The following is a 27,106-nucleotide window of genomic DNA, read 5'->3' as shown; positions in this document are numbered from 1 at the left end:
CAAGGTAATGATGGGTGGGGGGGAGGGAGGGAGAAGGCAGGAGAATAGGATTGAGAGGGATAACTAATCAGCTTTGATGGAATGTTGCAGCAGATTCGATGGGCCGAAAGGACTAATTCTGTTCTCATCTCTTATGGTAACCGTTCTGAAAGCAGTTTAAACTGAGCTGAAGCCATTGATACTTGCTAAGTGGTGTGACGTCTTTCTACTTCTAGGGAGGCTCTTCTGGCTGAAATGGGGGTTGCCATACGGGAGGATGGAGGCACCTTGGGAGTTTTCTCTCCAAAGAAGGTAGAGGCCTTTCTTTTTATGTTGATATAAAAACCGGTAGAGCATGGGAAAGTGTAATGGTTGTTACTCAGATATATTCTTGTATCGTCTGCCATGTTGCAAGTCATTTGTTGCTTAATTTTTCCAAATGTGTCTTTTGTCAGTCAATTGCTTGTATATTTTGGTTACTGGTCACGCTGCCTTGTGTTTAAAACTTGTGCACTGGCTAAAGGTTAATTTGAAAAATCATTGAATTATTTAATCTGCTTTCATATTATCAAGCATGTGTTGGATTTGTAATACAGCAATATGTGTCATTGCTTGTAAGAATATTTTTGAGCAGGCAAATGGACGTCCGGCTAGGTGATAATGGGGCAGATGACCAAGGGGCTCATCTCGGTGGAGGAAGGAGAAGTGGAGACGTTAGGGAAGGAGATTCCAGTGCAGGACCTTGCCAACAGAAGGCAACTCCATCACTGTTGGTTAGATTTAGCAATTTAACACACACAACATGCTGGAGGAGCTTAGTAGGTCAGGTAGCATCTCTGGACGGAAATAAACAGTTGATATTTTGGGCTGAAACTCTTCATCAGGACTGAAAAGCAAGAACATATAGGGATAAGAAAATGGGGGGGTGGGAAGGTGGTGATGGGTGAGGCTAGATGAGGGGGAAAGAGTGTGAAGTAAAATGCTGGGATGTGATAGGAGGAAGAGGTGGTGGGCTGAAGAAGAAGGAATCTGATAGGAGAAGAGAGTGAACCATGGAAGAAAGAGAAAATGCGGGGGGGGGGGTGGGAGATCAGTGGTGATGGGCAGGTGAGGAGGGAAAAAAGAGAGGGAAGTGCGAGAGGGATAAATTACTGAAAGTTAGAGAAATCGACATTCATCTCATCAGGTTGGAAGCTGCCGGATGGAATATAAAATGTTGCTTCTCCAACCTGAGTTTAGCCTTATCCTGGAAGTAGTGGAGGTCATGGACCAACATGTCAGAATGGGAATGGGGAGTCAAATTGAAATGGGCAGCCCCCAGGGTGGGTTAAGCACAAATCTTTCTGAAGGTTGGGGGGCTGGAGGAGATTGTTGAGAGAGAGAGAGAGAGAGAAATTGAGTTCATAGTGGACTTTAGAGACAAGTATATGGTTCTTGCTTAACCAGTGGTTAGTGCAGTCTGTCTAGCATGGGGCAATTGGGAACTGGAGAAGGATTAGGACACATATTGATCATCTCGAGTATACTTATTCAAGTATTGGTGTTGAACAAAGCAACCAGTGCATAATATATATACAATAAAGAGAAACCTACTTTAAATTCAAAATGCCCACGTACTTGATTCTCAAGGTAATGAAAAGCTTTTGGATCTGGTTTGTTCTTCATGATCCACCATTCCTGTGATTTTTTTTAAAAAATGTGTTGAGATCCATTGAATAGATTGTACAGAACTTTCAGCCATTTAGACTCTTAGGATGATGATTTTCACATCTTGGTGTTTACCATTGAGAAATTACAGTGCAGGGAATTATGAACATAGTATTTATATTCCGACGACCCGAAAAGCCATTTTCATTTGGAATGTAAGGGCAGGTAAGGAGCTTAAGTGTTTATGTGCATCCCAGTGCAAAGGGATTTAACGATGTTGTCGTCAAAATCATGTTGTTAAGCTTCATGTTATTGTTCCTCTTTCCCACCATCTCATCCCGCTCAGATTTGCAACCAGGCGTCATCTGAGTTTTTTGATTCAGATGAAATATTTACTCCAGCAGAGGTTGGTTTATAATATTAGGTTCATGAGACTGAAACTGAACTCAATAGTGGCAGATTTGTTGTTGGTACAACACCCTTGGAAACACTCTATTGAGTTTATTAACTTAAGACCAGAGATGCACACAATACTTTGGGTGAGGCTTCCACAAGACTCGGTATAATGTAAAGCAACTCTGCTCCTGTCCTCTTGCAGTAAGAGCGACGTACCATTTGCTGCCTTAACTGCTTACTGCACATGCAGAATTTACTTGCAATGACTGATCTACCAAGATCCAGTTGTACATCAATGTCACCCTTTCCTCATATATCACCATTTAAATAATTACTCCACTTGTGTGACTTCCTAACTTCAGATTTATCCCAGTCAAATCACTAAGTGTCATCTGACCAGATTTATAGAGTGGCCACATTAATTTGTCGCTCTTGCACCCAGTCCCCTAATGAAGGCCAATACACCATATTCCTTCTCAACCACCCTATTACCTTGCATGGCAACACCCCAAGATCCCTCTGTTCCTCCACACTGTTAAGAATCCTACCATTAACCCCGTACTCTACCTTTAAGTTCGCCCTTCCAAAGTGTATCACTTCGCACTTCTCTGGGTTAAACTTACTCTGTTGCTTCTCAGCCCAATTCTACATCCTGTAAATGTCCTTTTGTGACCTACAACAACCTTCTGCACTTTCCACAACATCACCAACCTTCGTGACAACTGCAAACTTACTAATCCACCCTTCACTTCCTCATCCAAGTTAATTATAAGAATCACAAAGAGCAGGGCTCCCAGATGTTTTTAATGATCTATCCCCGCCCTCCTTCGTAACCCTTCATTTCTCTTTCAACTATGTGCCCTATCTAAGACTCTTTTGAATGTCTCTAGTGTATCCACCTCTGTTATCATCCAAGGCAGCACATTCCATGCACCCACCACTGTGTTTAAAAAAAAAACTTACCTCAGACATCCTCCCCCAAACTCCCCTCCAATCGCCGTAAAGATATGCGCTCTTGTATTAGCCACCTTCGCCCTTGGAAAAAGGTGCTGGCTGTTCACTCTGTTGGTGCCTCTTATCTGCACTTCATCTATCCCTCAGGGATGGGGACCAATCTTGTGCACACTTTTCCAGATGCACTCTCATCAGGGCAGTGTACAAACGCCACAAGATAATGCGCTGTTACATTTAGACCTCTTGTAATAAAGCATTGCTATTTGCTTGCTAAACCCATGTGTAACTTTTCAGGATATACCGACACGCAAGTCCCTCTGGGCCTTTAAATCTCTCCACCATTTCAAAAAGATTCTGCAGTATCTGGCTCATATAGATGGCTTCACGTTTTGTGTGTGTCTGAGAGAGAGCGATTTCTCTGATAGCATTCAGAATATATTTCTTTTTTAATTAAATTGTCCTTGCCTGTGAATATTCATTAAATGATGTGTGGTTGAAGTGCATCTTGCACTTTCCTCAGTAATTGATGGATTAAGATTACATTGTGAATCTTAATTACAAACAAACCATGTGATGCAGTTATATTACGACCAGTTGCAATTAGCAAGATGCAGATGCTCAATATTCCTAAATTGCTCCAAAGAGTGCAACCTTGACAGAAATTATACACCAGCTTTAAACATTAAAAATGGTTCTAAATATAAATTTAACAATTTCTTGCATATTCCTACTTTACCTTTGTCTTGGTGAAGGCTTCTAGGGCGATTCTTGTCTCAAATTAAAATAAATGTATTATTTATTTTTAAAATATTATTTTATTTTTAATAGCATTTCTATCATTCATAGAAATGAAATAAATTAATTTGTTTTGTCATCACATTGTTCCAGAATAACACCAACCAATTTAACAATTGGTTTATTTCCAAGTTTGCCAAGATAAGGTTTTGTCGTTAGTAAATTAACTGAAGTGGAATTTTGTTTTTAGTTAATCTTATTTTATCAAAAAGCTGTCTTGCTTGTCCTGTTTTGACTTTAGAGGACTACAGTCTTATACAATATTGCTACAGTACTATTGTTTCAAGTCTCATGAACTCCAAAGTTATTTCCGTTGTAAATTCTGTGCAATCTAATTATTTTTTTCAGTTTGATAATTCTCATTTTGTCCATTTTGTGTGCGGCTCTTTGTTTGTCCCATTATTTCATGCTTTCCTGTCGCTTTTTACTTCGGGATTCCTGCTCCTTGCTGTCTTGTTGATTAGATTTTGACTTCAAGGCCATGTGACCTTTTTGCTGACTCCTATGGAGTGTTCTCTCCCAAGAAGGTTGGTATGTGTGATATTTTGAGATTATGGTGTTAAGTAGTTAGTTTATGACTACTAGTGCTCATTTTAATGTTAAAGTATTGTGTGTTAGAGTCATAGCGCAGGAACAGGCCCCTCAGCCCATCTAGTCCATGCCGAAGTATTATTTTGTCTCATCCCATTGGCCGACATGTGGACCATTGCCCTCCCACCCATGTGCTTATCCAAACTTCCTTTAAATATTGACTTTGAACCTGCATCCACCAGTTTCACTGGCAGATCGTTTCACTTCCTCACCACCCTCTGAGTGGAAAAGTTCTCCTTCATCTTCGCCTAAACATTTCACCTTTCACCCTTAACCTATGACCTCAAGTTCTAGTCTCACCCAACCTCAGTGGAAACTCTGTCTGTTTATTGTGCCACCCGTTACATCATCTGCCTTTCAATCTGCACTACTCTCAAGTGGGTCTCCTGAATGCCACTGGGTATTTATTTATCCCATTCCGCCAGGCAGCCTGGCTTGTGGGCTGCGCTATAACACAGTTCTTTATTAGCTGAGAAGTACGAGTCAAGAGAAGTCAGACTTGAACTGGACCATCAACCGTGTAGCTAATTTGAGAAAATGCTTCCTGACCGTGCAGTTCTGAACTGGTGGGACATCTGTGCAACGTTTTAAGAGCCTTTTGGACACATTCCATGAAATGCCAAGGTACATAGCTCTAAATAGGCTATGTTTTGCAAGTTGATACCATACAGGAATATGGGAGCCCTTGGGAACCAAACACTCAAATTTCTAAAGCTGTATTGACTCCGGTGCAACGACATTCCGTGGATATAGAGTAATGGAGCACTACAGCACAGAAAAAGGCCCTTCGGCCCATTTAATCTGTGCTGAACCATTCTGCCTTTCCCATCAAACTACACATGAACCATCGCCCTCCATACCTCTTCCACTCATGTGCTTATCCAAACTTCTCTGAAATATCGAAATCAAACCCACATCCACCAGTTTCGCTGGTAGGTAGTTCGTTCCACGGTCTCCCCCTCAGAGTGAGAAAGTTCTTCTTCATGTTCCCCTTAAACATTTCACCTTCAGCCCATTTAGTCTGTGCTGACCTGATCATCTTTATCCACATCACATGTGACATCACTTAAAGGACTTCAACATGATTTACTTTTCACAAAACTATCTTGGCTTTGCTCATTTACCTTGAACCTTTCTAAACTTCATGCTATAATAATCCTTTCCATCTTGTACCAAAGATTCAAACGTTTGAAGTAAATTTATTGTCCAAGTACATATATGTTGCCTTGAGATTAATTTCTTTCTGGCATTGACAGGGAAAAAGAAGTAATACAATAGAATTTTATGAAAACCTATAGATAAACCAAGACTGACAAAGAATTGGTGTTATGGTGTTTGCCGAGTTTGGCAATCAGCTCGCAGATGTTTCATCACCAGTCAAGTTGACGTCCTCTGTGTGCAGTTTGTGGTGTATCTCTCGCGTTTATGTCATGAGCGCACTCAGAGTACCTGATCTCAATACATAAAGATCAAGAAGGACACCACTTTCAGTGGGATGTCTGTGCCAGAACCTCCACGGCAAACATGAAGCAGGCATGAGAATTTGTAGAAGCGTGGTTCTCTTCTGATAACTCTAAACAAACATATCGAAATAGCCATCATCAACAAACCCTTAAGAGCCAAAGAACACGAGCCAATCTAATTCAAAGGTCAGCTGAACGGGACTGAGGCAAGCAAACAGGAGGCCTATAAGTAATGTAGGCCTCCATTAGTCTCGATAGACCATGGATTTGCACCTTAGAAAGTGCAAACCTGGGCAAGGTTTTTTTTTTAATGGAAGACCAGCAGTTGCCCAAGCTGCAAGTCTCCCCTCTCCACGCCACCGATGTTGTCCAAGGGAAGGGCGTTAGGACCCATGCAGCAGAGCAGTGTGTGGTCAAGTGCCTTGCTCAAGGACACACACACAAGCCTCAGCCAAGGCTCGAACTAGCGACCTTCAGATAACTAGACGAAAACCTTAACCACTTGGCCACGCGCCAACACAACCACTTGGTCTGTATAAACTCGAGCACTCCCGGAGAGAAACACCAACAACTGCGCACTGAGGATGTCGCCTTGACTGGTGATGAAACGTCTGCAAGCGAATTGCCAAGCTTGGCGAATTCAGCAACATCAAACACCTCAGCCCAAACCACCATCCTAAACTGACAAAGACTGCCATTTTTATCATGGAACAGCCTCCAAGTAGAATCTCAGTTTTATTATTGCACTTCCAGCTGGTGAACTCCACACTTGAATGCATTTCACGGTTTTGATGTACACGTGATAAATCTGAATATATTTGATATTCAATAGCGATGACTTGATCTTATTGAATGGCTGAATATTTGAGAGAAACTTGGCAATATGATTGTCAGAATCAGGTTTATTACTGACTACGTCATACAATATGTTGTTTTGCGGTAACAGTACTGTGCAATTCTATGATTACAATTAGAAATCTGTATATTAAAAAATCTTACTTAACTCCGTAGTCAGGACTGACTTTTAGAATACTGTTTTTGACTATTTCTAAGTTTAATACAGAACATTTATATGAAATTGTAGTCTTATATTTTGCCTCTCTGTCCTGTGCTGGTGTCAATGCAGTGGTAGATACTCTGCATAACTCCCTGAATCCCATCCAAGGAGCACTGTTGAGCTTGGAAAAATTCACCGTTTGATAGTTGCTCCAGGTGGATTGTGCCTGCAGATGCATTTTTGTTGATGCTGTTAACAGCTGGAGACCTGCTCTCTCACATCCGTCTCCATCCCCCAGTCTATCCAGATGTCAGAAGGCTAGTTCTGGAATCTGAAACGTCCCTGCATCAGGTCCAATTAGCCAGGTAGAGGAAAGGAACTGACAGGTGTACACAGATATTTCCTTTGATTTGCTTCTGACATTTTAACCTCTTGGAGACAGGCAGGTTGAGAGACGTAACTCTGTGGAATCGGTCTTATTCCTGAGTTATCTGTGAGCTGATTAAAACTTTTTTAAAAAATACTGTAGATGTTGTAAATGTGAAAGAAAAATGTTGGAAGTCCTTGGAAGGAAAAACATTTCAAGTCAAAGAGATTTATTCATATCTGATGATGGGTCTGCTTTTACTTGTGGCAGAAATGAGACACAATTTCTTTAAATCTCTAAGTAATTTCACGAGTGTATTCATTGTGCGATTTTGACGCCAGGGATGATCTGAACCCAGTTTTTGTTTTATTCTCTATTAGACGCCACACCTTGTGAACCTCAATGAGGATCCTCTCATGTCAGAATGTCTACTCTACTATATCAAAGATGGCATCACAAGGTAACAAGATGAATGAGTAGTCAAGCCCTGACTCGGGGGGTGGGGGTGTTCAGAAATAACAGAATCATTCTTGTTAACAAAAATAGATGGTAAAGGGCTTTGCCTACTGGTAATGGAGTTCTGCCATGAGGAGCTGGGTTTTTGAAACTTGAACTGAAATGGATCATGTTAATTTGGAAACCAGTCATTTTTAGTGAAACTTACTTAAGAATCTTAATTTAAGATACTGTGGCGACCCACTTCCTAGCGCACTCGAACCGGCTCACAAATAGCCAGCGCGCCGGCACAAAGGCCAGTCCCAAAAGGGCGCCAGGTCTGCTTCACCAACAAAGGGAAAAGCCTGTGGGGGATTGTGAGTACGTGCCCCTTACAGCATCCGCGCGCGGGGAGGGCGGGATGAGGGAGGCTACACACATTGTAGCTACACACCGCTACAATTGGTGACCCCGACGGTCCAAACGATTTTTGGACCGGAGATGAATGACGCCGCATCTGTTCATGCGGTTTCGTTGAAACTGCCAAGCTTCTGGACGCTGCGACCTCACCCCTGGTTCCAGCAAGCAGAAGCCCAATTCCACGTTTGGCAGATAACCTCAGAGGACACATGTTACTACTACGTGGTGAGCTCCCTCGACCAGGATGCAGCGGCCCAGGTTGCGGAGTTCATACAGTCTCCCCCAGCGGACGGCAAGTACATGGAATTCAAAGCCCTGTTCCTAAGGACTTTCGGACTCTCACGGCGCGAGCAGGCTGCCCGTTTACTGCACCTGGATGGTTTGGGGGACAGACCTCCATCGGCTTTAATGAATGAGATGTTGTCTCTGGCCGGAGGACACAAGCCCTGCCTCATGTTTGAGCAGGCATTCCTGGAGCAGCTGCCCGAGGACATACGCCTGCTGCTGTCCAACGCGGATTTCAGCGACCCCCGGAAGGTGGCAGCCCGGGCGGACTTACTGTGGAACGCCAAGAAGGTGAGTGGGGCGTCCATCGCACAGATCACCAGGCCACACTCCCAGCAGCAGACCAGACCAGGCCCGGCCGCAGAGCCCGCTAGCCCCAGAGGCAGGGGTGGGGAGCCCAACGAACAATGGTGTTTCTACCACCAGCGGTGGGGCGCAGAAGCCCGCCGTTGTCGCCCATCCTGTCAGTTCCCGGGAAACACCAGGGCCAGCCGCTGCTGATGGCTACGGCGGCTGGCCATCGGGATAGCCTCCTGTATATGTGGGACAAGAGGTCAGGACACCGTTTTTTGGTCGACACAGGTGCTGAGATCAGCATCTTACCTCCGACGAGTTATGACACCCACAACAGGGCACCGGGTCCCCCCCGAGGGCCGTGAACGGCAGCATGGTAAGGACCTACGGCACCCGTACGGTGCAGCTACAGTTCGGCTCCAGCCGGTTCACGTGGGACTTCACACTGGCCGCCGTAGCCCAACCACTTCTGGGCGCGGATTTTTTGCGGGCTCACAGCCTGCTGGTCGACCTGCCGAGGCAGAGGCTGGTCCACACCGAGACCTTTCAGACGTTCTCCCTAGGAGAAGCCCAGTTGCCAGCCCCACACTTCGACTCCATCACGCTGTCCGACAACGACTTCACCAGAGTCCTGGCGGATTTCCCATCGGTTCTGGCACCGCAGTTCACGGCAGCCATGCCTCGACATGGCGTACAGCACCACATCCCGACCCAGGGACTACCCCTCCACGTCCATGCTCGGCAGCTTCCCCCGGACAAGCTCCGACTGGCGAAGGAGGAGTTCAAGAGGATGGAGGAATTGGGGATCATCCGGCGGTCCGACAGCCCATGGGCCTCCCCCCTTGCACATGGTGCCCAAAGCATCAGGGGGCTGGAGACCATGCGGCGACTACCGCAGGCTGAACGAGGCTACCACACTGGACCACTACCCTGTGCCGCACATTCAGGACTTTGCAGCAAACCTGCACGGCGCACTAATCTTCTCCAAGGTAGACCTCGTCCGAGGATACCATCAAATCCCGATGCATCCGGACGACGTCCCCAAAACGGCTCTCATCACCCGGTTCGGCCTTTTCGAGTTCCTCCGCATGCCGTTCGGCCTGAAGAATGCCGCACAGACGTTCCAGCGGTTAATGGACGCGGTGGGATGCGACCTGGACTTCGCATTCATCTATTTGGACGACATCCTCATAGCAAGCAGCAGTCGTCAGGAGCATCTGTCCCACCTCCGTCAACTCTATGCCCGACTGAGTGAATACGGTCTAACAATCAACCCGGCCAAATGCCAGTTCAGGCTCGACACCATTGACTTCCTGGGCCACAGGATTACTAAAGACGGGGCAACCCCTCTGCCCGCTAAGGTAGACGCGGTCCGCCATTTCCCCCGACCCACCACGATCAAAGGCCTTCAGGAATTCGTAGGTATGGTCAATTTCTACCACCGCTTCCTCCCTTCAGCTGCCCGAATCATGCGCCCCCTGTTCGCCCTGCTGTCGGGTCCGGGCAAGGACATTACCTGGGACGAGGAGTCCGCCGCCGTTTTCATTCAAATGAAGGAAGCCTTGGTGAACGCCGCGATGCTAGTGCACCCCAGAATGGACATCCCTACCACCCTCACAGTGGACGCATCTAACACGGCAGTCGGTGGGGTACTGGAGCAACTCATCGCGGGTCGCTGGCAACCCCTGGCGTTTTTCAGCAAACACCTGCGGCCACCCGAGCTCAAATACAGTGCTTTCGACCGGGAACTGTTGGCGCTATACCTGGCAATCCGGCATGTGGCGACCCACTTCCTAGCGCACTCGAACCGGCTCACAAATAGCCAGCGCGCCGGCACAAAGGCCAGTCCCGAAAGGGCGCCAGGTCTGCTTCACCAACAAAGGGAAAAGCCTGCGCGGGATTGTGAGTACGTGCCCTTTACAGCATCCGCGCCCGGGGAGGGTGGGATGAGGGAGGCTTTAAAGCAAGGCTGTGAAGTTCGAATAAAATCTTCTTTAATTGCAGTTTACCGACTCCGTGTCGTTATTTTAGCGCTGCGTGTAGCACACCGCTACAATACTGTAGTAATCTTCACCCTCATCCAACAATGTCACATCGAGTTCTCAATTGATGAATGCCAAATCCCAATCCTGTAGTGGGCCAGCTCAGTCGCAGCGGCATTCCTTTGGCGAAATTCTGGATGAAGTTTCTTTAGTTAATCTCTCTTCCACTGGAGTCCGTCAGTTGAACTGGTCAGGCCATTAACGCAGTTCAGGTAGTTCCCTATTTGTCATGTCTTGCTTATGTTAGTTTGTGGGGCTTGAAACAGTTTCCAAAAGCAGATCATTTCAACCCGAGTGCTCGTCTCTCAGAGAAAATTAAATACGGTTCAAAGCGAATTTAAAGTACAAAGTGAATTTACTGAAAACTCGTTAAGTGTTGAGTGGGTCAGGAGGACATATTATTGGCAACAAGATTCAGTACGTGAGAAATTCTGCAGAAGCTGGAAATCCAAAGCAACACGTACAAAATGCTGGAGGAACTCGGCAGGTCAGGTAGCATCTGTGGAAATGCAGTTGACGTTTCGCGCCATGACCCTTCATCAGGATTGTTTGATGTCATTACTGGTGCAAAACTGTAAAGGAGAGCAAACTAATTGTCACTCTGGATTTGATGCAGCACAAAAACCGATCGGATCAGGGGTTCCCAATCTCTTTATGCCACGGACCAATGCCATTAAGCAAGGGGTCTGTGGACCCCAGGCTGAGAACCCATGAATTAGATTTAAAAAAACACAATAATTTAAACAAAAGCAATAATTAAAAAGCACAATAAATATAAGTATGTAATGTAGTTTATATAGATAGCTTATACATCAGTAAAGTGACACTAGGCACAGGAGTGTCTGTCTATAAGGTGACTGACAAGAAGTGATAAAGTAGTGGTGCCAGGAGAGTGGATCGAAGTGAATATAAATATTAAACTGCCAGCTTCATATGCCAGATTACCTACTAAATAAAACAAATCTGACTGTTAAATAATCGACTTACAGTATTTTTTTAAAATACTGGGCTTGGAACTACTTTTGATCTAATGGTTTTAACAGGTGGACAGTAGTCAGTGATTAATATATTTGCCTCACTGCATTCCATACTATTGGATTTCACAGAAACCGTCCATTTTGAACAGCATTGCTATCAAAGCCGACATTTTGCTTTGCGAACGGCTTTTCTACCCAGGGACTCTTTTGGTCTTAGAAGCGAGGCTTCCCAGAGCATGCCATTCAACTGTTTCTACCCCTTTGGCCACCGTCATAATCAGGGAAAGAATTCCAGGTTAGATGTGTGGTTCTCCAGTAATTTTTCTGAGCCTAAGTTCCTAGCTCAGAAGGATACAGTGACCACTATATGACTCATCAAGCACATGATTCCTGAGTGAAAATCCATTTCCAACATGACTCAAAAGATTTAGATCCGTTCTTTCAGCTCAGATTAACCAGTTAACTGCTTCTGGAGAGGAAAAGGAACACGTTGCACTCATTGCCATCTCTGGCTTGTGCTGCCAGTAGAATTTAATTAGCTCTGTAATTAAATATTTAACAGAATGCCAAGTGGCGATGGCATTTGATTTAACTGTGTGTTCAAGTGCTGTGAGCGTGTATTGTTTTTCATTATAAGGGTCGGCCAGGCCGAGGCACAGAGACGCCAGGATATTGTTCTCAGTGGAGCCCACATCAGAGAAGAACACTGCAGCTTCAGGAGTGACAAGAATCAAAATGGAGAAGGTGAAAGTCTTCAAATGATTTTATTTTAAGATGATGCTCGATTCTGGTTTTAAAGAGCTTTTACATTCTGGTTAGAATGATCTCCACTTCGATGCAGCATCTCAGATTCATTGCTCATGTCAAAGGGCCTGTAGGCTGAAGTTGCACACGGTTGTCTTGCGTTGGGCTATTTCGTGATGATGCACAGAACAGCGGTAAATCCAGCCCATCTTATCTGTGAGGACCATGATGCCAGTGTAACACGTCCCACCTGCCTGCACACATTCCCTATACCCCTGTTTGTGCATCTGCAGTGCTGTGCAACAGTCCTAGGCGCATATACACGGCTAGAGTTTTGCACAGGATTGTCGTAATCTGATGTGTTGCACTGTACTGCTGCCGCAAAAAAAAACCAAACAATTTCATGACATGTGAGTGATGATAAACCTGATTCTGATATGAATCTCTATTGTGGACTGAGAGTGGGAAGGGGGCAGGGAGAGGGGAATCATGGTTGGGGAAAACAGGAAGGGAGAGAGGAGGGAACGGGAAGCACCAGAGAGACATTGTGTAATGAGCAATAAACCAATTGTTTGGAATCAAATCACCTTGCCTGGTGTCTCAGGGTTGGGTGAGTCTGCACCCACACCAACCACACCCCTCCCCCCCACCCGGACCGGACACTCCTTCTCCGCACTCTGTCCCACACCCCTCCCCCCACCCGGACCGGACACTCCTTCTCCGCACTCTGTCCCACACCCCCCCCACCCGGACCGGACACTCCTTCTCCGCACTCTGTCCCACACCCCTCCCCCCACCCGGACCGGACACTCCTTCTCCGCACTCTGTCCCACACCACACCCCTCCCCTCCCCCCACCCGGACCGGACACTCCTTCTCCGCACTCTGTCCCACACCCCCCCCACCCGGACCGGACACTCCTTCTCCGCACTCTGTCCCACACCCCCCCCACCCGGAACGGACACTCCTTCTCCGCACTCTGTCCCACACCCCTCCCCCCACCCAGACCGGACACTCCTTCTCCGCACTCTGTCCCACACCCCTCCCCCCACCCGGACCGGACACTCCTTCTCCGCGCTCTGTCCCACACCCCTCCCCCCACCCGGACCGGACACTCCTTCTCCGCGCTCTGTCCCACACCCCTCCCCCCACCCGGACCGGACACTCCTTCTCCGTGCTCAGTCCCACACCCCTCCCCCCACCCGGACCGGACACTCCTTCTCCGCGCTCTGTCCCACACCCCTCCCCCCACCCGGACCGGACACTCCTTCTCCGCACTCAGTCCCACACCCCTCCCCCCACCCGGACCGGACACTCCTTCTCCGCGCTCCGTCCCACACCCCTCCCCCCACCCGGACCGGACACTCCTTCTCCGCACTCCGTCCCACACCCCTCCCCCCACCCGGACCGGACACTCCTTCTCCGCACTCTGTCCCACACCCCTCCCCCCACCCGGACCGGACACTCCTTCTCCGCGCTCTGTCCCACACCCCTCCCCCCACCCGGACCGGACACTCCTTCTCCGCACTCTGTCCCACACCCCTCCCCCCACCCCACCCGGACCGGACACTCCTTCTCCGCACTCTGTCCCACACCCCTCCCCTCCCCCCACCCGGACCGGACACTCCTTCTCCGCACTCTGTCCCACACCCCTCCCCTCCCCCCACCCGGACCGGACACTCCTTCTCTGCACTCTGTCCCACACCCCTCCCCCCACCCGGACCGGACACTCCTTCTCCGCACTCTGTCCCACACCCCTCCCCCCATCCGGAACGGACACTCCTTCTCCGCACTCTGTCCCACACCCCTCCCCCCACCCGGACCGGACACTCCTTCTCCGCACTCCGTCCCACACCCCTCCCCCCACCCGGACCGGACACTCCTTCTCCGCACTCCGTCCCACACCCCTCCCCCCACCCGGACCGGACACTCCTTCTCCGCGCTCTGTCCCACACCCCTCCCCCCACCCGGACCGGACACTCCTTCTCCGCACTCTGTCCCACACCCCTCCCCCCACCCGGACCGGTCACTCCTTCTCCGCGCTCTGTCCCACACCCCTCCCCCCACCCGGACCGGACACTCCTTCTCCGCACTCTGTCCCACACCCCTCCCCCCACCCGGACCGGACACTCCTTCTCCGCACTCTGTCCCACACCCCTCCTGCGTCGCTCCATCTTTGCGATTCCAAACATCCTTTGCTCCTGCCAGATTAACAAACTCACTCTCCACTCCACGTCGGCAAATATGTTACTACACCATAGTCTTTAGGCACCCTAGTTTTGCACAGTACTGTAAATGCCTCTGAAATGTTACTATTGTATCTGGTTTTTACCCTTTTCCTTGGCACCTCCCACTCTCTATATAAATAAAGCTTGCCTTGCACATCTCCTTCAGTCTCTCCCCCCTCACCTTAAACCTGTTTCCTCTAGTTTTTAAAAAAATTTCCACACTAGCGAAAGAGATATAGTCTACCCTAAATATAGGTCCCTCATAATTTTAAATACTTCTATTAGATTGTCCCCACTACTGCAGACCAATCTCTTCTTATTGCTAATACACTCCAATCCGGGCAACACATCCCCCATCCCCTCACCTTTGCCCTCTCCTGATCTCACCTCTCACCTGTCAACTTGTACCCCTTCCTCTCCCCCGCCTTCTTATTCTGGCTTCTTCCCCACTTCCTTTCCAGATCTGATGAAGGGTCTGAGCCTGAAACATTGACTGTTTATTCATCTCTACAGATACTGCCTGATTTGCTGAGTTCCTCCAGCAGTTTGTATGTGTTGGGACTTTAAACTTTGCCCCTTTCACCTTAAACCTTTGCCCTCTCATATCGGTCATTTCAGTGACTACCTTCAGTAACTGCCTCACAGGTTTATATACTTAGGTTAGTTGTTCCTCAGGCACCACTGTTCCAGAGAAAGCAATCCAGGTTTGTCCGACCTCTCCTCCTAGCTAAAACACTCCAATCCAGGCAATGTCCTGGTGAATCTCTTCTGCATCCTCTCCAAACCCTTCCCATAGTGTGGCAACCAAACCTCCACATAATACCCCAAGCGTGACTAAAGCAAACATGACAGGTGAAGTTTAAAGCTTAGTTTCATTTGTCTAATTGAAGCATCAGAACACAGTGAAACGTGTCAACAACCAACACAGTCCGAGGATGTGCTATGGGCAGCCGGCAAAAGATGCCGTGCTTTCTGCGCCAACGTCGCAAGCCCACAACTTACTAACTCCAGTCCGTACGTCTTTGGAATGGTGGACGGAATTGGAGCACCTGGAGGAAACCCACGTGGTCCCAGGGAGAACTCCGCACAGGCGGTGGCGGGAATTGAACCCAGAGTGCTAATTGCCGGCGCTGTAAAGCAGTTGTGCTAATCACTATGCTGCCATGCTGCACTGCGACTTGCCGACATTTATACTCAATCCCCTGACCGATGAAGGCATACATAAAGTACACTTTCTCGCCACCTCTTCATGTTGCCACTTCAAGAAAGTTGAACTCATCCCTAGAACCCTTGGTTTATCAGTGCTCCAATGTCCCTACCATTTACTTTATATTTTCCTCTTGCATTTAATCTCCCAAACTCTGTCATCCTTCAACTTATCTGCCATTTTTAAAATCTCCATCTGCCACTTTTGAACCCAAATTTCCAACTAATTTGCATCCTGCGATATCCTTCGACAACTACCATACTGTCTGCTGCTCCTCCCAATTTTCTTATCATCTGTAAGAGTGCTAACCAGCCCATGTACATCAAGTCATTCATATACCCAGCCACCAAGATCCAAGCACTGTTCCTTATGGAACGTCACTGGTCACAGACCTCCAGTCAGGGAAACCACCACTCCACCACTAACCCCTGTCTGAGGCCAATTTATCAACCAGACATGGATACAATATGACTTACTCTTCTAGACCAAGGGTTCCCAACATGGGGTCCGTGGCTTAACCCTTGTTTCATGGTCTTGGTCTGTGGTTAAGAAAAAAAGGTTAGGAAGCCCTGTTCTTCCAGAGGGAAGCAGGAAAAAATTTATGCTTCCACATGTAATATGTAATTTGCTACATTTCACGAGAGGCACAATAAGCATAGTAGTTACCACAATGCTTTACAGTGCCCGCTGTAAGATCGGAGTTCAATTCCCACTGCTGTCTGTGAGGAATTTGGATCTTCTCCCTGTGACTGCAAGGGTTCTTTCTGGGTGTTCCGGTTTTCTCCCACATTCCAAAGACCTACAGATAGGTAGTGAGTTGTAGGCTTACTATAGTGGCACTTGTATAACCCTTGGACTGTTTAGGTCATCAATGTAAAATAATACATTTCACTGTATGTTTTGATGTATGCGTGACAAATGAAGCTAATCCCTAATACCTTCAGTCTTCATGTGAGTAAAACTTTGAAGCAGATGCACAAATAATACTTCACGATACCAAGTTTTAAAATTGCTTATCTGGTTGCAGAGCAGACATGGTTGGTGGTTTTGGACACCACATTTTGGATGTGATTTTACTCTCCAAGTCAGTAACCACTACAATGCATGTGATTCGGAATCTGAACCTACTGAGTAATAGTCACTGGATTGAGTGCCCTTGGTGTTCTAGTCATGAACCAAAAAAAACTTCTGAATGGGTGTTGCTCTTTTTAAAACCAAGTGTGATGTAGCCACACGTTTCCTGTGCTCACTTTTTTCAGTAGCATTAATCAGTGGGCATTTCTATAACGTTGTGACCAAAGTCGTCTCAGCTGGCATTTAATAGAAGTCAGTCCAGCAGATCCAAGGAGGTACATTTTGTGTATTTAGGGAAGTGATTTTTTTTCTCCATTTTAAATGGAGAAGTTGGCAATGCTGTTTTTTGTTTTTACGCTGCTGGCATTTAGAGCATAAGGAAGGTCCTCCATCTCTGGTGGTGTTCAGGGCTTCCTTCATCATGTCAGTAGCTTCCTCTCAGTTTTCACCACTGTCGTTCAGGCAAATCCCAGGTGGAGACTCAGGAATACCATTGCACTCAGATGTAGGACTCTTCATTGCTGTCTCGGTAACAATTTTGTTTGGCCAGTCAGGATTGTTCGCCCTGAGCTGAGACCCCTGACCCCTGGCGGACCAGTGGATCACTCTGAGTCTGGCCTCTGCCCCTTGACCCTACCAAGAGCCAAAGCATAAAACCCTGACTCCAGGCAACAGAGCTCTCTGGGTCACTGAAGCACGCGTGCCTCCAAACCGGACGATGTTGTGGTCCTCCTGGAGGTGGCAATTCTTTGAACTGATTTTACTTTTCTTTCATACAGTTGTTGTAACTTTGGTGCCCTGTGAAGGATCGGAAACATATGTGAATGGCAAACGAGTCGCCAATCCAGTAAAACTGCGTTCAGGTAGGCGAAGGATCGCTCTTTTGTGTTTGTGTTTCATTTCTTATGCTTTATCGTAGAAATCTACAGCACATTACAGGCCCTTCAGCCCACAAAGTTGTGCAAACCATGCAACTTACTCTAGAAACTGCCTCGAATTACCCTACCTCTATGGAAAAATATATGGATTAAATTACAGTTACCTTTAAAGATGCTGCATGGTTTTTTTCCTAGTGTGACGTGATATGGGGGGGAGGGGGAATGGCGTTGAAGTTTCCTTTTCCACCAGCTGTACCCTCCCACTGTCCAAACCACCTGGCGGTTTCTTGTCGTCCTTGACCAGGATTTGATCCTGATCTTTGGTGCTGTCTGTGTGGAGTCTGCAAGCTCCCTTTTCCACAGTCGCTTCTGTTTCCCTGCTACAGGGGGCTGTGGACGCCAAGTCCTTGGGTACATTTAAAGTGGAGGCTGATCGGTTCTTGATTAGTCAGGGTGTCAAAAGATTATGCAGAGATTTAGGTTGAGAAGGATGGTTAATCAGCCTTAATGAAATGGCAGTGTAGACTCAATGGGCTGAATGGCCTAATCCTGCTTATGAATAGTTTACCCGCTCTGATATCAGTCATCTGGAGTCTTGAAATTGTTGCTTCCCGCTTGTCTCAGGGAATCGTATCATCATGGGCAAGAACCACGTGTTCCGATTCAACCACCCTGAGCAGGCGCGCGCCGAGCGAGAGAAGACTCCGTCTGCGGAGACTCCCATCGAGCCTGTCGATTGGGCTTTTGCCCAGCGCGAACTTCTGGAAAAGCAAGGCATAGACATGAAGCAAGAGATGGAGAAAAGGTAATTGTAGACATGCCGGACGTGTGGGTTTCCTTCGGGTGCTGCGGTGTCCTCCCACAATCCAAACACCCGCCAGTTAGTAGGTTAACGAGTCATTGTACATTGTATGCATAGGCTGGGGTTCAATAGGTGGGTGACTCATTGGGCCGGAATCTCTAAATGAAAATAATGCAAGGCATTTATCTTCAGAGATAAAGTTTGGGTTAAATTTGCTCACTTTGGCAGTACGTATACTAAATTTGGGGCGATACAGAGAAGATTAGCATGGCCCCTGAATAGGGATAATGCACAAATTCGTGAAATATTCTATATTTCTCTTTGTGTGTAGTTTTTCATTGATTCTGTTTATTTAGTTGTTGTACCATGACTGCCGGCAATAAAATGAATGTCGGGATAGTATATGGTGACCTATACATACTTTGATAATAAAATTACTTTGAACTTTTGAATTTTGGAGTTTTTCCAGGAGGGTGGCATTGATGGTGGAAGTGGATCTTGTGTCACAGATGAGTTATATTTTACTTGATCCTGGGAAGTGCCTCACCACCGTTAAGCACATTGACAAGGAGCGCTGTCACAGGAAAGCAGCATCCATCATCAAAGACTCCCACCACCCAGGCCATGCCCTCTTCTCACTACTACCGCCAGGGTCAGGAACAGTTATTACCCTTCAACCATCAGGCACCTGAACCAGTTCCTTACCTCAACACTGAACTGATCACTGAACACATCCTATGGACTCACTTTCAAAGCCTCTACAACTCATGTTCTCAATATTATTTATTGATTTATTTCTTTTCATATGTGCACACTCTTGTCTTTTACACATTGGTTGTCTGCCAGTCCTTGTGGTTTTTCATCGATTCTATTCTGTTTGTTCTATTGTGAAGAAAATGAACCTCAGGATAGTATACAGTGACATAATTTATATTGTACAAACTTCTGACTTTGGCAAGGCTGGAGTTTACTCACTCGCCATTGGCCCCCGAATTGCGTGCTTGCTAGGCCATTTCAGTCTTCAGTTCAGAGCGAGCACATTATATTCACATAGCCCCTGCTCTGCCACTCCGTGTCATCATGGCTGATCTGATTGTAATCTCAATGCTGCAATTTCCATTACCTTTCATGTAACGATTCAAAGTATTTATTATCAAAGAATGTATAAATTACACCACCGTGAGATTTGCCTGCTTGCAGGCAACTGCAAAGCAAGAAACTCGAAAGAACCCAATTAAAAAAAAATAAAGACCAACCCCCACCCCCCGCACAGAAAAAGAGAGAAAAAAAACACAAACCATGCGAACAATAGAGGCCTCACTCTGCTTCAGGCCTAGATTGCACTGCACTGTTTTACCTCTACTTTAAAAATATCCAGGGATTGTGCTTCTATTGCTTGTTGAGGAAGGGAGTTCCAAAGCTCGTGATCCTCAGAGGAAAATAATTCTGCTTCAAATGGGCAATCTCTTTAGCCCAAGCTATAGATGCACCCACAGGAGAAAGCATCCTCCCCCCCCACACCCTCGGGATATTCATAATTTTTATCATCCATGTTCCACTAGACTGAAGCCTCGACTGTCCGCCAAACAGCCATCCGTTCCAGGATTTAGTTTGTAGTGGAACAGTAGTATAGTGGTGTTGTGATGGAAATAACTGGTTCTTTGAGTCTCAACAGTAGAGGCCTAGACACACACAGTTTTAATAATAAGGAATTTATTTACAAGGGGAAGTCGGGTCAACACAAGCAACTACAATACACAGGAAATGGTGTGGGGACAGGGTACGGTTACACAGACAAAGAACAAGGGAAAAGCACTACAACAGCTATCCCCCTTCACCTTGGATAGCTGCGGCTCCCTTACCAGGACAAACGATTGACCTTCCCAAACATAAATCAATGCACTTACCTTCAATGAGGTGGTCTGTAAGAGAGAGCGAGCCAGGGCCAAGTTTCACCTTTTATAGCATGGGGCTGGGCAAGATAATCCAGTTAAGGTGACCAATAATTTAGATAGATAGATAGATAGATAGATACTTTATTCATCCCCATGGGGAAATTCAACTTTTTTTCCAATGTCCCATACACTTGTTGTAGCAAAACTAATAACATACAATACTTAACTCAGTAAAAAATATGATATGCATCTAAATCACTATCTCAAAAAGCATTAATAATAGCTTTTAAAAAGTTCTTAAGTCCTGGCGGTTGAATTGTAAAGCCTAATGGCATTGGGGAGTATTGACCTCTTCATCCTGTCTGAGGAGCATTGCATCGATAGTAACCTGTCGCTGAAACTGCTTCTCTGTCTCTGGATGGTGCTATGTAGAGGATGTTCAGAGTTTTCCATAATTGACCGTAGCCTACTCAGCGCCCTTCGCTCAGCTACCGATGTTAAACTCTCCAGTACTTTGCCCACGACAGAGCCCGCCTTCCTTACCAGCTTATTAAGACGTGAGGCATCCCTCTTCTTAATGCTTCCTCCCCAACACGCCACCACAAAGAAGAGGGCGCTCTCCACAACTGACCTATAGAACATCTTCAGCATCTCACTACAGACATTGAATGACGCCAACCTTCTAAGGAAGTACAGTCGACTCTGTGCCTTCCTGCACAAGGCATCTGTGTTGGCAGTCCAGTCTAGCTTCTCGTCTAACTGTACTCCCAGATACTTGTAGGTCTTAACCTGCTCCACACATTCTCCATTAATGATCACTGGCTCCATATGAGGCCTAGATCTCCTAAAGTCCACCACCATCTCCTTGGTCTTGGTGATATTGAGACGCAGGTAGTTTGAGTTGCACCATATCACAAAGTCCTGTATCAGTTTCCTATACTCCTCCTCCTGTCCATTCCTGACACACCCCACTATGGCCGTGTCATCAGCGAACTTCTGCACATGGCAGGACTCCGAGTTATATTGGAAGTCTGATTAGGTGTGCATTGATTAGTTGGGAGGGACCAAATGTTGATTGGCATGTGGTGTGTCCTCCGACCAGCCAGGTGGCAGTGCATCAAATGTTGATTGGCATGTGGTGTGTCCTCCGACCAGCCAGGTGGCAGTGCATCAAATGTTGATTGGCATGTGGTGTGTCCTCCGACCAGCCAGGTGGCAGTGCATCTGTCATGTGGCCGGTATCTCTGGATACAAGTGGTTAACATTAACGCTATTACAGCAGCAGGGACCAGGTTCAGTTCCTTGCTGACTGTAAGGAGTTTGTACGATTACTGTCTGCTGGTGTTTTCATGAACTTTCACACACAGCAAGAAGTGGTTCTGAAAAATCATATTTCACGCATTTCATCATCATTTCCACAGACTTCAAGAGATGGAGATCCTTTATAAGAAAGAGAAGGAGGAGGCAGATCTACTTTTGGAACAACAGCGCTTGGTAAGGCCTTTCCCTTCCCTTAATTCTAACATTTCTTGTGTGTTGGATGTTATGTACTCCATCGTTCTGGCCTGAAGTGAGTGGATTGTTCATGCTTGCTTTGTTGACTTCCGGGCACTACTAATTTGCTCCATCTTTTACCTTTGAAGTTTCATTGTGCTCTTTGCCGTGAGTGCTGAAATGGATCATTTAAGACTGCATGGTACAATCCACTTCTCTTGCATGGGACTTGATCTTCCTTCTGCCTTCTAGGACCATAACGATTCTGCCATCCTTGAGCAATACGCAACGGCAGGTCTTTATTCAGGGACGGCTGGGGGTTGTGTGCTCGACAGTTTCTTTTGGCTTATGAGATAATTAATATGAAGGTGCTCTGCTCCTAAAGAAAAGTATTTACTGCAAGTCAAAACTATTGTAAAATTTAAGTAGATTTACTTTTACATAAAGTTCAGCTTTAGAAATAGAGCTCAAGACGAATATTTGTAGGGACAAGATAATGCAGTGCTTAACGAATGTGAATATTGGTCAGATACTTTGTAATTGAGGTGTGAGTGACAGCTGGAATTTGTTCAAGATTTGAGATTGTTTATTGTCATTCTTCAACACACAAGTGTAAAGGAGAACGAAATGATTGTTTCTCCAGATCTGATGCAGCATAAAAACACAAATAATTATAAATGACACTCTAAACAACATAAATAGCAGTAAAAAAAACCACAGTAAGCATTAAGAACATAATAGTTAAACCACCTTTCATTTCATCCTTTCAAAGCTGATATTTGAAAGTGCTGTTATACTATTAGTTGTTTTATTAAAATTGTACAGTAATGGCCTTAGGGATTGATTTTTGCAATTGCTATTAAGGTGGGAAGGAAATGGGAACAAATTGGGATTGTGCCTAGATACCTCAGATTATATGTCACATGTATATCAAAACGTAGTCTTCTTCTTGGGCCCTTAGCTTCCAGTGGAGCTTAGGCCATTGATGAACTCCCTCCTCCATTGTCCAAAGTCGATGTTATGTTTGGAGTTCATCATTGTATCTATTGTACGGGGGGGGATTGGCCTATACATGTTCACTAGAGCCCTGTTGGCCGGCCTTGCCCGTTTCCACCTTTCACAACGGGGGCATGGGGTTGGACTTTGAGAGGCAAAGCATATGGTGAAACGCATTATCTGTGTTTAACAACATAAGAAAGTGCTGGGGGCAGCCCGCAAGCCTTGCCACATTCTGGTGCCAACAGAGCATTCCCACAGTGTTCAGCAGAACAACACAGGCAGGAACGGTGACAAAATAACAACAGCAAAACGTACTCTCCTCCCAGTCTCTCACCCGTGAGTCCTTATTGATGACCCGTAAGCCCCTCCCTTTTGGAAATCTTCGGAAAATCACTGCAGAAAACTGTCCTAGATGTGAGTAATCTCCCTCGGAGAAGCTGGAGGATGTTTGTTGCGTGTGCTAAAACAAGCATGCACCTGTAGGAGGCTGAACTCTTCTTGGTGTCTTGAGTGTTGTATGAGAACGCTTCACACTAAATGTGGATGCTTGAGATTTCTCCGTCGTATTGTTCCTCTTCCTAATGTATAAAGTTTGTTAAAGTTAAAGTCTGTCCCGAGACCTGTGGGCTCATCAGGCTGGTACTTATGCCAGTTTCCATGGCGTGAAGCAACTAAGAGTATGAGACTCCACCCCCCCCCGCCCCCCGGATAGGATGCCAGTCTATCGCGAGGTTAACCCCCAGCATTTTTCCAGTGGACTGGAGCAGTGTGTGGTTAAGTGCCTTACTCAAGGACACAACACGCTGCCTCAGCTGGGACTTGAACCCACGACCTTCAGATCGCTAGTCCAACACCTTAACCACTTGGCCACGCGCCACTTCCTAATGTATACAAACATTTAAAAGAACAGGAAAGTATACACTCCACCCCCCCCCCGCCCCCAACTTAACTCATGTAGAATGGACCATAGCCTGATCTTCAATTTATGCTGAAGTAACTGGCTTCTAGCAATGATTATATGGGTTCCACATTTGGGCTGCACGATGGCGGCAGAGGTGATATTGGTCGGATAGCAGCCTCCTGGTACTGATTTGGGTGCTCAGATTTAATAAACGTGGCCTTGCTCTCGTGGCCATCTTGGCCATCAATGTGCACCCAGGTAACGTCCATTTGCGCATATCTAGATAGCAGTGATAGGATTGGGCCGAGCCAGCATGGATTTACCAAGGGTAAATCATGCTTGACTAATCTGTTGGAGTTTTTCGAGGATGTAACCGGGAAGTTAGACGGGGGAGATCCAGTGGATGTAGTGTACCTCGATTTCCAGAAGGCATTTGATAAGGTCCCACATAGAAGATTGGTGGGTAAAATCAAAGCTCAGGGCATCGGGGGGAAGGCATTGACATGGATAGAAAACTGGTTGGCAGATAGAAAGCAAAGGGTAGCGGTGAATGGGTGTTTCTCGGAATGGCAGGTGGTGACTAGTGGGGTGCCACAGGGCTCGGTATTGGGACCACAGCTGTTTACCATTTACGTTAATGATTTGGATGAAGGTATAGAAAATAACATCAGCAAATTTGCTGATGATACTAAGCTGGGTGGCAATGTGACATGTGATGAGGATGTTAGGAGAATTCAGGGTGACTTGGATAGGCTGGGTGAGTGGGCAGATACTTGGCAGATGGCGTTTAATGTGAATAAGTGTGAGGTTATCCACTTTGGGAGTAAGAACAGGAAGGTAGATTATTATCTGAATGGTGTAGAGTTGGGTAAGGGAGTAATACAAAGAGGTCTCGGAGTCCTTGTTCATCAGTCACTGAAGGTGAATGAGCAAGTGCAGCAGGCAGTGAAGAAGGCTAATGGAATGTTGGCCTTTATTACAAAGGGAATTGAGTACAAGAGCAAGGAAATCTTCTTGCATTTGTACAGAGCCCTGGTGAGACCACACCTGGAGTATTGTGTACAGTTTTGGTCTCCAGGGTTAAGGAAGGACATCCTGGCTGTAGAGGAAGTGCAGCGTAGATTCACGAGGTTAATTCCTGGGATGTCTGGACTGTCTTATGCAGAGAGGTTAGAGAGACTGGGCTTGTACACGTTGGAATTAAGGAGATTGAGAGGGGATCTGATTGAAACATATAAGATTATTAAGGGATTGGACAAGATAGAGGCAGGAAATATGTTCCAGATGCTGGGAGAGTCCAGTACCAGAGGGAATGGTTTGAGAATAAGGGGTAGGTCATTTAGGACAGAGTTAAGGAAAAACTTCTTCTCCCAGAGAGTTGTGAGGGTCTGGAATGCACTGCCTCGGAAGGTAGTGGAGGCCAATTCTCTGGATGCTTTCAAGAAGGAGCTAGATAGTTATCTTATGGATAGGGGAATCAAGGGATATGGGGATAAGGCAGGAACTGGGTATTGATAGTAATTGATCAGCCATGATCTCAAAATGGTGGTGCAGGCTCGAAGGGCCGAATGGTCTACTTCTGCACCTATTGTCTATTGTCTATTTGTACGAAATCAAAGTCCAAACCCTTCAGTTGAGGTATGGATTACCCCTCTACGTTTCATTTAAAAAAGTTATTAACAGCAGCATCGTTGGTGATTTTCCCTGCAGTTAATGTTTATCAATTCGTACTTCAAGCAACACTTTAGAAAACCATATATTTAATCTCATGGAACTGCATAATTTCTAGCTGTTCAAATAATTGGCCTAAATTCATGTTTATTTCATGAAAAGTCATCACTGCAGAAAGTACAGGCTGAAGATTGTGTACATATGTAAATTTGGGTTCTGATTCTTTGCTCGAGAGAGAGATGCTGGTAGCGGATTGTGAGAATGATTCTGCCTTTTGTTGCCTGCTTTGAACAGTTTTGCAAAAGGCAGTGGCATTTTCTAAACTTTGGACAAAAAGAAAAACTCAATGCACATTTTCAAAGCCTCGCTGTGCACAGTGTTCGCTCTGCTGTGCCTGATTGCCCTTGTAAAGCAACTGCAGGAAGAACTGAGGACCATAGTGTATAGTTGATATTTTCAGAGGTTACCAGTTAAAATCTTTGTTCAGTGATTTTTCCTATATATTTTTTTTAAATGCCTTTTGAAAAAAAATTCATCTTGATAAAACAAACTTTTTTGTAGTTAAAGGATAAATGTTAAGTGTGTAGCGCCAGGCAGCGGATATGGAAACCAGATCATGTGAAGAGGCTGAATCAGGATGTTTTAAGTGACGTGAATTTCTAAACCCCCCCACAAAAATGGTGAATTGCTATTGTTACTCGTTTTTGCCTTGCCATTCACTCGTCCTGCTGCTAGCTGCTATTTCTGAAAGGATGTGCACTGTTTAAATAAATGCTGAAAAGGAACAAATTGTGCTAAACATCCTTTTCGTTAACATTTAATAATATAGAATTCGAGGAAATCGCATTAACCTAAGTATTCATGCAAATGGAGCAAGTTTCAATAGAGGGTATTTTGTATGCAGTTTCCATCTGCTAAACAGATTAGCTTGAGAGCTTTAAAGTGAATTCTGAGTTCAAGGTCGAGTTTAAAAACAGGTTGAATTGTTGTCCAGTTACGGTATTTGATAAAGTTTAATTGATTGTTTGATGTAGTTCTTTAGTAATTGATTATTTTTAAGATGGGAGCAGGAAATAGCTTTAACAAAATCTGGCAATGTCTCATTTTAAAATGAACTACTGAGGCAAATCTGAAATTCTGAAGGATAGGATTTTAATCATTTTGACCATTTTTTAAAAAACATTTTTATAATGTGTAGGCGAGCATTTGTTTTTTCCAGTTATTTTTATCTTGCCTGTTTCACCTGACAATAGCAATAGTTGCCTCTATTAAGACAGCAGCATATTGATGCCTAACTAATTCTGTAATTATTACTAACTTATTCCTTAAGTAGAACAGATAGATCTAGGAATATTGGTCCATAATCCCTTGAGGGTCTTAAAGAAAGCTTTTGGCACATTGGCTTTCATAAATCAAAGTATTGAGTACAGGACGCAAACACGAGGAAATCTGCAGATGCTGGAAATTCCAGCAACAGACACAAAATGCTGGTGGAATGCAGCAGGCATGCAGGACGAAGGGTCTCGGCCCGAAACGACGACAGTGCTTCTTCCTATAGATGTTGCCTGGCCC

General features: G+C 45.9%; 1 protein-coding gene and 1 non-coding gene across 20 annotated transcripts in view; both read left to right on the top strand.

The window, feature by feature from the left end:
- Nucleotides 1-27,106, top strand: part of kif1b (kinesin family member 1B) — a 278,399-nt gene that overhangs the window by 136,553 nt on the left and 114,740 nt on the right. For all 19 annotated transcript variants that reach the window (XM_073032205.1, XM_073032200.1, XM_073032199.1 and 16 more), the window contains 6 exons: nucleotides 216-291; nucleotides 7,570-7,649; nucleotides 12,280-12,386; nucleotides 17,674-17,757; nucleotides 18,397-18,577; nucleotides 21,891-21,963. In XM_073032205.1, the coding sequence (XP_072888306.1) occupies nucleotides 216-291; nucleotides 7,570-7,649; nucleotides 12,280-12,386; nucleotides 17,674-17,757; nucleotides 18,397-18,577; nucleotides 21,891-21,963 (601 nt within the window). The remainder of the gene's footprint in view (nucleotides 1-215; nucleotides 292-7,569; nucleotides 7,650-12,279; nucleotides 12,387-17,673; nucleotides 17,758-18,396; nucleotides 18,578-21,890; nucleotides 21,964-27,106) is intronic.
- Nucleotides 18,787-18,893, top strand: LOC140718592 (U6 spliceosomal RNA). The gene has a single exon (XR_012096744.1). It is a non-coding gene; the product is annotated as a U6 spliceosomal RNA (small nuclear RNA).

The sequence above is a fragment of the Hemitrygon akajei genome, chromosome 29 (assembly GCF_048418815.1).
Source record: "Hemitrygon akajei chromosome 29, sHemAka1.3, whole genome shotgun sequence".
Taxonomy (NCBI): Eukaryota; Metazoa; Chordata; class Chondrichthyes; order Myliobatiformes; family Dasyatidae; genus Hemitrygon; species Hemitrygon akajei.
This window is presented reverse-complemented; position numbering and strand designations above follow the sequence as displayed.